Source organism: Echinops telfairi, unplaced genomic scaffold, assembly GCF_000313985.2.
Source record: "Echinops telfairi isolate 266 unplaced genomic scaffold, ASM31398v2 ScPeMD7_3533;HRSCAF=4204_0, whole genome shotgun sequence".
NCBI classification, from domain to species: Eukaryota; Metazoa; Chordata; class Mammalia; order Afrosoricida; family Tenrecidae; genus Echinops; species Echinops telfairi.
Genome location: NW_022107431.1, coordinates 104,607,434 through 104,621,665, shown reverse-complemented (window position 1 = coordinate 104,621,665; position 14,232 = coordinate 104,607,434). Strand labels below are relative to the sequence as shown.

Sequence of the window (14,232 nt, the reverse complement as noted above, 5' to 3'; positions counted from 1 at the left end):
GAAAGATCAGGGCTTTAAGGTGAATAGGGTAATGTTTCTCAACAAAATTAAATATCCCTTTCTACTCTGTAAGAGTGAACTAATGAATCATGGTTTTAAAGAGTCCTCGACACACTGCTTTTTGGCCTTTTCCTCACCAATGTTGTCTTTGGCTTTCTTTAAACTTATTCATCTTCATGATAACATCCCCCACCCCCCATGATTGTCCGGTGTCCTTTGAGAAAACCTATCAAGATGACTCCTTTGGGATCCTTAAAATAAACTTCCCATAACCTTCTGGAGTCCTGATGGCATTGTTGAATAAGTGTTTGACTGCCAATTGCAGGGTTGGGGTTCAAACCCACCAGCCACTCTTCAGGAGAAAAATGAGGCTATCTGCTCCCAGAAAGATTTGTAAAGCATGCAAGACCCTGTATAGCAGTGATCCCCAGAGTGGGCATACTACCCCCTGGTGGGGGAGGTGGGCACTGGAACAGTCCAGGAATGTTGCAAAAGTAGATACCTTCACATTATCTTTTATTATGGGTTATAGTCCTGTAGTACAAAGGTTTTTCATTGCCATGGGTTACTGAGTAAATTTTTTTTTTTCCTGAAAAGGGTGTGGTAGTCAAATAGGTTTGGGAACCTATGTTGTTGTTTTTTTAAATCATTTTATTAGTGGCTCATACAACTCTTATCACAATCCATACATACATCAATTGTATAAAGTGCATTTGTACATTCATTGCCCTCATCATTCTCAAAACATTTCCTCTCAGCTTAAGCCCCCAACATTAGGTCCTCATTTTTCCCCTCCCTCCCCGCTGTCCCCTCCCTCGTGAGCCCTTGATAATTTATAAATTATTATTTTGTCATATCTTGCCCTGTCCGACATCTCCCTTCACCCACTTTTCTGTTGTCCGTCCCCCAGGGAGGAGGTCACATATAGTTCCTTGTAATTGGTTCCCTCTTTCCAACCCACTCTGCCTCTACCCTCCCAGTATTGCCACTCACACCACTGGTCCTGAAGGGCTCATCCGCCCTGGATTCCCTGGATTTCCAGTTCCAATCTATACCAGTGTACATCCTCTGGTATAACCAGACTTACAAGGTCGAATTTGTATCATGATAGTGGAGGCGGGGAGGAAGCATTTAGGAACTAGAGGAAAGTTGTATTTTTCATCGTCACCCCCTGACTGGCTCGTCTCCTCCCCGAAACCCCTCTGCAAGGGGATCTCCAGTGGCCTACTATTGGGCTTTGGGTCTCCACTCCGCACTCCCCCCATCATTCACTATGGTAAGATTTTTTGTTCTGATGATGCCTTATACCTGATCCCTTCGACGCCTCGTGATCGCATAGGCTGGTGTGCTTCTTCCATGTGGGCTTTGTTGCTTCTGAGCTTGATGACCTCTTGTTTACCTTCAAACCTTTAAGACCCCAGACGCTATACTTTTTGATAGCCGGGCACCATCAGCTTTCTTTGCCACATTTGCTTATGCAGCCATTTGTCTTCAGTGATCCGTTCAACACCTTGTGATCACACAGGCTGATATTTTCTTCCATGTGGGCTTTGTTGCTTCTGAGCTAGATGGCCGCTTGTTTACCTTCAAGCTTTTAAGACTTGGGAACCTATGTTATATAGGGTTGCTTTGAGTCGGCATTGACTCCAACAGCAGTAGGTTTTGGGAATCTTCTGAAGCTGACCTCTGCTTGGAATTCAACCCCCCCAGCAGATACCCTGGCTAAGGTGACAAGTGTATTACTGCAAGAACTTATCACTGCAGTAACATGTTTAAACGTGGGTTATGAATAAACTTTTACATGTATGAACTAGAACCCCAGTAGCTGTGCATTCTGACTATCTCTCTTATATATTTAAATGTTTGTTCCTGGTATAGGTAGTAAGCTCAGGAACTTAACTATATTGAATATACCTTGTTTTGGTTGAAATTCCTAGCATCTAACAAGTGTTCAATAAATGTTTCCATGAATACTTATTTTATATCTTATTGATTTAAGGCATAATTAATTTAAGGCTTAGAGACTTGACCAAATGACTCAGAATCTGAAGTAGAATAGATTTATATATATAAGAATTTATGTACAGGACTTCAAGCTACATTAGATAACATTTTCATGAAATGGGGAATATCTTCTATAAAACATCATTTGAGTCTCCTTAGAAATAGTTACTATAAAATACTGTGATTATATTATTATTAACATTTCATATAGCAATGATAGAAATTTAGAGATGAGAATTATGATGGAGAGACTAAAAAAGCATATGGAGAAGTGGGAAGATAGTCTCTGTTCTAATATTTTTAGTACCCTAATGATTACTAGTAAGAGCAAAAGATACTATTTTTATAAATTTCAGCAATATTTGGAATGTGAGAAAAACAGTAGCATATCTCAACAACCCTTTTTATACATAAATCTTGATACAACTCAGCATTATTAAAGATATACACAGAGGAATCACCTTCTCATTTGATTCATTGTAAATGGCAATTTTAAAATTAAGAAGCTTAAAAAATACTTGTCATTGTGATTTGAATGGGAGTTTACTGACCAAATCTATTTTCTAGTCAATAATTCATATATATTTGTGTTGTGACATTGATTATAGTTCCCACAGTATAACAGCACTCTTCCACTTCCTTCCTCTACTTTACTCTTGCTATCAGCCCTCTTTTCTGTGCTTTTCAGTCTTCAGCGTTTTAGCACTGGGCAAATGCTGCCCTTTGGATCATGTGTGGTTAATTGTTAAGGAGTATGTACCTCCTGAAAGTTGTACCATGGGTTTAGTTCAAAGCCTGAAAAGTAGCCTACAGGCAGGCCATAGTCTCACGGGTTCCACAAGTCCCTATCAGAGCAGTAAACCTAGACATTTGTATTAAGTTAATAGCTTATAATTGTGTGAGTTTGTGAATATTGATTTTGAGCCACTAAGAAAGTACTCTTGTATATACTACTGTACATTGAAAGTAAATCCTCAGTAAAGACATAATATGAAAACAAACCTCTAAAATGGATTCCTAAGCCTACTGAGGATATATATGTGTGTGTGTAAATATATATATATATTTAATTTATATATATTGATAATATTAAGTAACTAACAAAGCCTAGTTTTCCTTAAAATGGACTTTTTATTTTTATGGCTACTATTTTACGTGAGATGCTTTGTGTTTGTTTTCCCTCATAGGAAGAGCAATATAATTTTTAGCAACAGGAATCAGTAACTGGAAGTACAAGATTGGTTGTTTAATAATGTTAAATTGAAGGTTTGATCAGCAGAGGTAAGAATATAGCATTTCTTTTTAATTAACTCTAAATGGATCAGAATAATTCCCTATTACTGTGAAGAACATTTCAAGAACTGGGAAGGGTTTGAGAATTTATGCCACGCCACGTGCATGCTAGCAAGCTCGCCTACTACTGTGCCTTGTTTATTGGTAGGGACCTGACAGTCCTGGGTCAAAGAAAAAGAGGGTTTTGGTACATGGAGCAGTAGGAGTCCTAGCCAGAGAACTGGAATTTATGCTGTTTCCCTTAGCTCAGTTTCTCCCAGGAGTATTTAAAAGGATGCTAGGTGGCATCTGCATTAAGCAGATTTTATTATAGAAGAACCCAAAACTAAGGGAACATGCATCTTTTCTATTAGACAATAAACTTGCTTAACTTTTGCCTTGTAGCATGACTCCACCTTTACTTATGTGGGAAAGTAAACAAATCTGTTCATTGTTTTAGACTGTCTCCTGAGACAGGTGCTAGACAAACCTTTTTGCAGAGTCCCCAGAAGAAAATGTTTACCAGACAAGTAAAAACATGAGGGACCTGTGGAAACCCATTTTCCAACACGTTCTTACTTTGCATTGCTTAGTAAAATATCTAGTATTGATAAAGATAATCATTAACATGCTTTTAAAAAAACAATGAAGATAGAAACTAAATATCCAACAACAGATTTTTTAAATTCTCTGTTCACAGTATAACTAATGTAAAATGTTTTACTTCATTTTTTAACATATTTTCACTAAAAGTCAACTAGTTTATCAGATGTGTATATAATTTGATTCTGCTTTTATAGAAAATATATAAATGTAAACACATATGAAGAATATATACCCAGGTGTATATTTCACTGAAAAGAATTGTGAATGGTTTTGTTTTTATTTATTTTTTAACCTTTTTGAGACGGCTTATGCTTTTATAATGAAGTTAAAAAGCCTCTTTTGTAAATAAATTGTGAGTGATTTTGTTTTTATTTATTTTTGTAACCTTTTTGAAACGGCTTATGCTTTTATAATGAAGTAAAAAAGCCTCTTTGTAAATAAAATTAATGAAAAGTCATTTAAAAAACTTTTTCGCCTAAATGAAAAACATTTCATGGATTTAAAAAGGAACTATGAAATATTAAACGTCTTTAAATCTGGAATTGCCTTTATGCGCAATGTAGAGCTAGAAGAGAGGGTTCTGTAACTTCATTTAAAAAAAAGTTATCTATGATAGATAAGTTAAGAAATTCTTTTAATAGTTTGCTATATTGGTATCACATGGATATCATCAAGGAAAACAAATTAGAAAGGGTATTTTAGCAGGACAAATCTTAATTCTAGAGAATAGCACTATTTAATGAGTGTAGATTCTGATATGATTTAGTTGAGCAATGCTACATTAAACCCCAAAACAACCAGGCCACAGTTGAGCATTTCCAAGGCTTTAAGTCTTTAAAGAATTACACCACCACTTCTTTCTCCTGCAAATGACTGGTGGATTCAAACTCCAACCTTTAAATTAGCAGCCTGGCACTTTAGTCACTATGTTACCAGGGCCCTTAGGGACATTAAATTAATTTGATTTGCTCATTTTTATTTTATGCCTATATGTTCTATGAGGGGTACCCCCCAAAAACCAGAATTGCCCTGGACAAAGCGGAGCTTTCAGTAGTACGCATTTTTCCTGCTAGACGAGCATTGAGTTAATGCACCCAGTTGCTGGTTCTCTCTGGTCACAGTGAATTTTTTTATAAAATCAGTTTTGCTCGAAGCTCATTTTTTGTGATGGCTGATTTAAGAGAACAGTGGCTGCTGTGAAATTTTGTTTCCTGCTGGAGGGGGGCGTGGAAATGCTGCAGAAACGGTTGTGATACTGAACACAGCTTACAAGGACAGCGCTATGAGAAAAACTCAAGAGTACAAGAGGTTTTCTCATTTCATAAAAGTTGAAATGTCAATTGACAAACTCGTTCTGGATGTCCATCAACTTCCCAAAAGGGCGGAAATGTCAACTCGTAGTGCATTTGGAGTTCATTCACCAGGTCAGAGTGTTAATCAACTTTTCTATTTAGAAGTTCTGAAAAGATTTCAGAACAGTGTGCAACAGAAGGCCTTAGTTGTGGTAGACTGGGAACTGGTTTTGCCATGATGACAGTGCACCTGCTCACGCAGGCATCTCAGTATGCCAGTTTTTGGCAAAAAGCAGCCTGCCCCTTGCCCCACTCCCTTTACTCACTTGACCTTGCTATGTGTGACTTCTTTTTGTTTCTGCAAATGAAGAAGGACATGAAAGGACAGCGATTTGATGACAAGAGGTAAAGAGAAAAAAAATGAGGGAGGTGCTGTCAGCCATCTAATCAGATAAGTTTGAAGAATGGAATCGCAGATTTGACAAATGTATTAAGTATAATGGAGAGTACTTTGAAGACGATAAGGTTGTTTTGTAAAAAAAATTAAATGCATGGTGGCACTCCAGTTTTTTGGGGGGTTACCCCTCGTATTCTGAAAAATACTTAAAAGTGTTTTTTTTGTAAGTTGCCTTTTTTTTTTTTTTTTTTAAGCTCCTCATGATTTTTTTTCCCCCTTTCAACAAAGGTGCTGTTACCAGATTTGTCTTCTGGGTATCAATTGAAAATGACTGAAGTTCAAGCAATGGTAGAATTCTCCGTGGAGCTAAACAAGTTCTACAATGTGGATTTATTTCAGAGAGGGTGTGTATTTTAATTAGAAAATTATATATTTTGCATAAGACATACAATTTTAATTTAATTATATATTTATGTTCCAGCTAATATTAGCAGTCACAAATAATAAATAATTATTTCTCAGATAAACCTTATTTTTTAAGTAGACCTTTAAACTTCCACATGGATTTCATGATACTGTGGGCTATTTTGAACATGTGGGTTTTGAAGTGCTGAGTACCGAGAGCACCAAGAAAATGTTTTAGTTGTATTCATGCTCATTAAAAGTGTATAGTGTCTTTTGATACAAATTAGTTTTATAGATGCTGTCATATTAGCTGAAATTATTTTTTAAAAGTATAGTGTCATGGAGAAAAATAAAAATACTAACAAAACTAGACAAAATATACACAATGAAGCTCCAATAAATATAAGATGTAAGAAGTACTTTAGGCATTGAAACAAAAGAACACAGTTGTAGGTTACTATGTCAGACAGGCATTATAGAGGGCTAGGATCAAAGTACAGATAGGACTTTAGTACACAGAGGATAAAGGGGAAATCCTTTTAGTAGGAAAGAGCAGCATGACCAAATCTAGGCTATAAGAATGAGCATGTTATTTAAAAAAATATTGAGATCACTGGATATTAGCTAGGAAAATAGTATAAGAAAAAGTAGTAAAGAAAGAAGAGGTGGTATTTGTTAATGACCTTTGCGTTTCCAGAAAAGAATTGGCACTAGGAATTGGGTGTAACCACTGTTGATTTCCAAGTAAGGATAAAATTATCATTAGTATGCAGTATGCATTTAATAACATGGTAAAGATTGTGCTGAATTGTTGGTTGGGTAGAACTAGTAGAGTTAGAAACAGTACATAGGCACTTGCAGTAACCCAAGACAGAAATCCAAAGGACCTTGCTAAGAATGGAGATAGTGAGACTAACTGACAGGAGAATGGGAGGCTTTTTTCTATTGTTTTTTTGGTTTGTTTGTTTCATTTGGCTTTGCCACCTTGTTGAACAAATAAAACCAGCTCTGCTTTTACATAATTTCATATCACTCTGTAGGCTAACATGGGTTTTGTTTTTATGGCAGAAGCTGGGGTTCAAGAAAGAGAGGAGAGGCTAGAAGAAAGCCCCATGAACTGGCACAGTACTTCTTCCACTTATTCTGTTGGCCAGGAGGCCACAAGCCAAGCCAGTTATACAGGCTGGTTACTCTTTTGCTAGTATAACTCTTGAGTACTTCGTAGGCTTCCTATGTGCCTGCTACCATCGATGCCATGCTTAAAAACCTATATTCCAAATTGTTTTTAAGAGTTTTCCTGGAAATATAATCACTGCTACTTAGAGATCCTAATAGTAGCCCTGTTAGTTGGAATCAACTTGATGGCTGTGAGAGGGAGAATTCTGTGGGATTATGCCCTTAAACTTTTTAGAAGCCCCTTTGTCACACTGCCTTATATCATGTAGAGGTCTTTTTTTTTTAAATCATTTTATTGGGGGCTTGTACAACTCTTATCACAATCCTTACATACGTCCATTGTGTCAAGCACATTTGTACAGTTGTTGCCATCATCATTCTTGAAATAGTTGCTTTCTACTTGAGCCCTTGGTATAAGCTCATTTCACCCCCCTCCCTCACGACCCTTGATAATTTAAAAATTATTTTGTCATGTCTTCCATTGTCCGACATCTCCCTTCACCCAATTTTCTGTTGTCCATTCCCCATGGAGGGGGTTATATGTAGATCCTTGTGATCAATTTTTCCTTTCTACCCCACCTTCCCTCCACCCTCCCAGTATCGCCACTCTCAGCACTGGTGCTGAGGGGTTCATCTGTCCTGGATTCCCTGTGCTTCCAGTTCCTATCTGCACCAGTGTACATCCTCTGGTCTGGCCAGATTTGTAAGGTAGAATTGGTATCATGATAGTGTGTGTGCGTGAGGACACATTAAAGAACTAGAGGAAAGTTGTGTTTCATTGTTGCTACACTACACCCTGACTGGCTCATCTCCTCCTCACGACCCTTGTGTAAGGGGATGTCCAGTTGCCTACAGATGGGCTTTGGGTCCCCATTCCGCACTCCCCCCTCATTCACAATGATATGATTTTTTGTTCTTTGAAACCTGATACCTGATTCCATTGACACCTCATGATCACACAGGTTGATGTGCTTTCATGTGGGCTTTGTTGTTTCTGCGCTGGATGGCCGCTTGTTTACCTTCAAGCCTTTAAGACCCCAGATGCTATATCTTTTGATAGCCAGCTACCATCAGCTTTCTTCACCACATTTGCTTATGCACACATTTGTCTTCAGCATTCATATCAGGAAGGTGGGCACACAATGATATTTTTTTTGTTCTTTGATGGCTGGTACATGATCCCTTCGATCCCTGTGGTCACACAGGCTGGTGTGCTTCTTCCATGTGGGCTTTGTTGCTTCTCAGCTTGATGGCTACTTGTTTACCTTCAAGCCTTTAAAACCCCAGACACTCTTTTGATAGCCATGCTCCATCAGGTTTCTTTACCACATTTGCTTATGCACCCACTTTGTCTTCAGCGATCGTGTCGGGAAAGTGTGTATCATGGAATGCCAATTTAATAGAACAAAGTGTTCTTGCACTGAGGAAGTACTTGATTGGAGGCCCAATGTCCATCTGCTGCCTTAATAATACTAAACCTATAAATATATGCACGTAGATTTATTTCCCCATCATATATAAATATATTTACATGTGCATGCTTCTATTTAGACCTCTGTAAATGCCCTTTGCCGCCTAGTTCTTTCCTCTAGTTCCCTTTACTTTGCTCTTATCCCACTATCATGCTCAGCCTTCATTTGGGTTTTAGTAATTTCTTTTGGTTATATTGCCCTTGGTCAATCCCTATCAGGCCTCTTACATCCTCCTTGCCACTAATTTTGGATCACTTGTTGTTCCCTTTCTTGTAGAGGTCTTAACCAAGGAGCTTAACAGCCACACCTTCCATTTGATGTTTGTCCAAGTATTTTGAAAATCTCTCAGGAGATTGGATATTAAAATAACAACAACAACAAAATAACAACAAAACAGCTGTCTTTTTTTTAATTTAGCAAGACCTGGTTCCTCTATATTCCCTCTAATTTCTGCTTGTAAAGTAGTTGGTTTTTTTTTTTTACATATTTCATTTTTAATGTACTGTATCACACTAGCTGCATTTAGTTGGCATTTTCAGCATTCTGCCTGGAAATTAACTTACTTAAGGTCATTTTTTTTTTTTTTTTACTTAAGGTCATTTTAACTACTGTTTTTAAACCGTAGTTTAGGCCGCTTATTTACGAATAGCTCATCACGATAATATGGGTTACTACTGTTCAACTCTTTTGTAGTTTCTTTGGTATTTTCATAGGCTATGTAACCATTCTTGTAGTTACATTGTCTCTTAGTTTGTTGTACTGTGGTGGCTTGTGTGTTGCTGTGATGCTGGAAGCTATGTCACTAATATTAAAAATGCCAACAGGGTCAACCAAAGTGAACAGATTTCAGCAGTTTCCAGACTAAGTATAGACTATGAAGTAAAAATAGGCTGTGTACTTCTGAGGAATTAGCTAGCGAAAACCTTATGGACAGAATCAAACCATTGTCAGGTACTGCAAAACTCAAGAAAACAAGCAGAACGTTTTTGAGATAGTGCCAGTAGGTGAGCCCATCAGGTCAGAAGACACTCAAAATATGACTGAGGAAGATTTGCCATCTCAAAGTAGAATCCACCATAATGATGTGCCTAGAGTAAAGCCTGTGGGAGTAAAGCCTTCAGCACCTTCATTTGCTGATAGAGCAATACTCAAAATGAGAATAAAGATGTGCAAACATAAATTAATCAGAACGTGGATACAAAGTATGAATGTAGGAAAATTGGAAGTTTTCAAAATGAAATGGAATGATAAAACTCAACATTTTAACAATAAGTGAGCTGAAATGGACTGGCATTGACCATTTTGTTTGAGAAAGTCATAATGAAACAATAAAAGGAATGGTGTTGCATGTATTACAAAAAGGACTTTAAGATTTATCTTTAATTATAGTGCTGTCTATGATAAGATTATAAGTGTCTGCATATAAGCAAATCTAATAATATAATTGATATTCAAATATATCCACCAACCACCAATGGTAGTGGTGAGGAAGTTGAAAGATTCTGCCAATGTCATCAGTCTGAAATTGATCAAGCAAGCAATCAAGATGCATTGGTAATTATTGGTGATTGCAATGCAAAAGTTACAAACAGAAAGGAAAGAATAATAGTTGGAAAATATGGATTTTGTGATAGAATTGAAGACAGATGACATGAAAGAAGTTTGCAAGACCAACTACTTCATCATTACCAATTGACTCCATCTATGGGAAGAGATGATGGAGGAGCTCAATATCAGCATCTAAAACAAGGCCACGGCCAGAGGCCAGGTTGAAGTGGAAGAAAATTAAAACAAGTCCATAAGACCCAAAATACAACCTTGAATTTATCCCACCTGGATTCTGAGAACATCTCCTAAAAAAGATTTAATGCATTGAGCACTAATGACTGAAGATCTCATGAGCTGTGGGATGACATAAGAACATCATAGAGGAAGAGAGCATCATTAAAAAGACAAGAGAGAAAAGATTGGCATACATGTCAGAAGAGACTCTAGAAATTGCTCTTAATTGTAGAATATACTCATTGACATTGAGTCAATGCTGACTCATAGTGACCCTATAGGTCAGTGGAGAACTTCCTTGTGAGTTTCTGAAACTAACTCTTTTCAGGGACAGAAAACCGCATCTTTCTCCCATAGAGCAACTGGTGGTTTTGAACTTCTTACCTTGCAGTTAGCAGCTCAACATAACTACTATGCAACCAGGAAATGGAAGAAATGATGAAAGCAAAGAACTGAACAGAAAATTTCAAAGGGCAGCTTGAGAAGACAAATACAATAAAACCTGCAAAGACCTAGAATTATAAAACCAAAAGGAATAATATGTTCAGCATATCTTAAATTGAAAGAACTCAAGAAAAAATCCAAGCCTTGGGTTGTAATATTAAAATAACTCCTTGGGCAAAATGCTGAGTGGAAAAAAATACAGTCACTGTGCCAAAAGAACTAATTGATAGTCTTCCATTTCAAGAGGTAGCATTTGAGCAAGAACCTATAGTACTGAAGAAAGGAGTCTTAGCGGTATAGAACACATTAGTCAAAAACAAGGCTTCAGGAATAGATGGAATACCAATTGAAATGTTTTAAAAAACTGATGAAGTACTGGAAACACTCACTTGTCTAAGCTGGGAAATTTGGAAGACAGCTACTGTCCAACTGACCGGAAGAGATTCATATTAGTGCCCCTTCCAAAGAAAGGCAGCCCAACAGAAAACTCAAATGATAGCTCAGTGTTATGTAACATGCAAGTAAAATTTTCCTTCAAATCATCCAATAACAGTTGAAGCAGTACATTGACAGCTGCCAGAGGTTCAGGCCTGATTCAGAAGAAGACATGGAACAAGGGATATTGTTGCCGATGTCAGAAAAATCATGACTAAAAGCAGAGGATGCCAGAAAGATATTTACTTGTATTCTATTGATTATGCTAAGGCATTCGAATGTGTGGACCATAACAAACTATGGATAACATTGAGAAGAGTGGGAATCCCAGAACACTTCATTGTGCTCATAAGGAACTTGTACATGAATCAAAAGGTAATTGTACGAACAGAACAAGGACATACTGCATGGTTTAAAATCAGAAAAGGTGTGAGACAGGGTAGTATGTGCTCACCATATTCAAAATATATGTTGAGCAAATCATCAGAGAAGCTGGCTTACATGAAAAATAATATGGCATCAGGATTGGAAGAAGGCTTATTAACAATCAGCAATATGCAGATGACACAACCTTGCTTGCTGAAAGCAAGGAGGACTTGAACCATTTGCTGATTAATATCAAGGATTGCAGCCATCAGTATGTGAAGAAGACCAAAATTCTCTCAACAGGTCCAATCGGTAACATCATGATAAATGGAGAAAATGTTGAACTTGACAATGATTTTGTCTTGCTTGGATCCACAATGAATACTGATGGAAGCAGCAGTTGGAGAGGAAAAGACCTGTTGCAGTAAGGCCTCTTTAGAGAATTGAAAAGCAAGAACGTTACTTTGAGGACCAAGGTGAGCTAAACCCAAACTGTGGTATTTTCTATTGCCTCATATACATGTGAATTGGACACTGACTTAAGAAGACAATAGAAGAATTGATGCATTTGAATTGTGGTACTAGAAAAGAATATTGGATGTACCATGGGATGCTAAAAGTACGAAAGGATCTATTTTGGAAGAACTATGATCAAAGTTCCCCACAGAAATAAGGATGGTAATCTTTGTCTTCATACTTTGGATATGTTGTCAGGAGAGACTGGTCCCTGGAGAAGATCATGATGTTAGGTAGGGTAGAGGGGCAGCAAAAGAGAGGAAGGTCCTTAACCAGATGGACTGACACCATGGCTACAACAAAGGGCTCACGCATAGGAACAATTGAGGATGGCACAGGACCAGGCACGATTTCGTTCTGTTGTGCATACAAAAGAAGACACTATTGGTCGGAACTGACTTGATGGCACCTAGCAACAACAACATGCCACTAGGGCTCTTTAGGGCTCCAAAGTGATGAGAGGCCATTGCCTTGGAAATATATAGGTGGGGGATCATATTTGAACTCACATCCTTATCTTCATAAAGGATCATAGAATTGGGGATCAGTTGAAGCTATAGTAATTAAAATTAGGTTCAAACTATAGAGAGAATTTTTTCATAGTGTTGACTATTGCAAAAGTATTAGAACATCTTTTTCTAGAATTTCTTAGGACAGTGCTACTTAGAGTAGTTCATCTGAAAACTTACTTACTGATCTAAGAAGAGTTGAGCTTTTGCCAGAATATAATTTAACGAATGCACTGCTTCTTCAATAAGAAATCTTGTTGGTAGGGAAGGGTGGGGTTAGGTGGTGATCAGTTGAACAAATAGTGATTTTTTCATTGTAGAATAGTAACCAGCAGTTCACAGATAGCCATCACTCTATGTACCACATTTTGAATAGCCCAGTTTTAGGATGTAAATGGATTCTTGAGTGGAGATGCTGATAATCCAACTCATAAGGGAACAGATGGACATGGTCAGAGATTTTCAAATATTTAGAAGAAATTGAAACTTTGATAAAGTGTCACATATTCTTATAATCTTTATAGTAAAGCAAGTGAAATTTTATACAGTTTAATTTGTTTCCTGGTATGTTTGGAGCAGTCAGTAATCCAGCTAATTGCCAGTAATAAAACTAGTAATGAGACAGATATTGTTGAAGATGGAATTCGAAATGATAGTAATACCTTTATTTTATTTTTGACTTGGGTTATAGTAAAACACAGTTTAATTATGTGTCTGTAATTGCTGCTGCTTTTGCTAGTCATATGATAGCACCATTTCCATGTTGTAAGATGTGCTACTAAAAGGTGAGGAACACGGTGTGTGGGAAATATAGAACAGTAAAGATAAGGATATAAAAATTGTATTTTTGGGTTTTAGTAACATCCCTAGATTATGAAGTGTAAGTCCTTTTTTAAAAGTCCTGTTGAACTTATATAGCAGTCTCCACATAGCATAGTTTTTAAAAGCTCTGAAACTATCATACATCTCTTCTGCTTATGTTTTGAAGTAGTGAAACTCATAGGAAATTTGTAGCTTAATTAAAAAGAATTATAAGCTAAGCAAATGTGGTGAAGAAAGCTGATGATGCCCGGCTATCAAAAGATAAAGCATCTGGAGTCTTTAAAATCTTGAAGATAAACAAGCAGCCATCTAGCTCAGAAGCAACAAAGCCCACATGGAAGAAGCACACCAGCCTGTGTGATCATGAGGTGCTGAAGGGATCAGGTATAAGGCCTCAAAGAACAAAAAATCATATCATTGTGTGCTCACCTTCCCAATATGATCGCTGAAGACAAATGGGTGCATAAGCAAATGTGGCGAAGAAAGCTGATGGTGCCCGGCTATGAAAAGATATAGCATCTGGGGTCTTTAAAGGCTTGAAGGTAAACAAGTGACCATCTAGCTAAGAAGCAACAAAGCCCACATGGAAGAAGCACAGGCAGTTTTCCCACAAAAACTGCATAAAAAAATGTGCCGGAAAAACTCAACTTCTTATACACGAGTATATATGGTAATTGTGATCCATCAAAGGATGTAAAAAATGGCAAACTAAAAGCAAAATGGGTTTTTAGTTT

At 37.3% G+C, this 14,232-nt stretch overlaps 1 protein-coding gene across 1 annotated transcript in view; it reads left to right on the top strand.

The window, feature by feature from the left end:
* Positions 1-14,232, top strand: part of FAM135A (family with sequence similarity 135 member A) — a 119,002-nt gene that overhangs the window by 13,135 nt on the left and 91,635 nt on the right. The window contains exons 2-3 of the mRNA XM_045294379.1: positions 3,192-3,285; positions 5,860-5,975. Coding sequence (XP_045150314.1) covers positions 5,899-5,975 — 77 coding nt within the window. The 5' untranslated portion in view covers positions 3,192-3,285; positions 5,860-5,898. The remainder of the gene's footprint in view (positions 1-3,191; positions 3,286-5,859; positions 5,976-14,232) is intronic.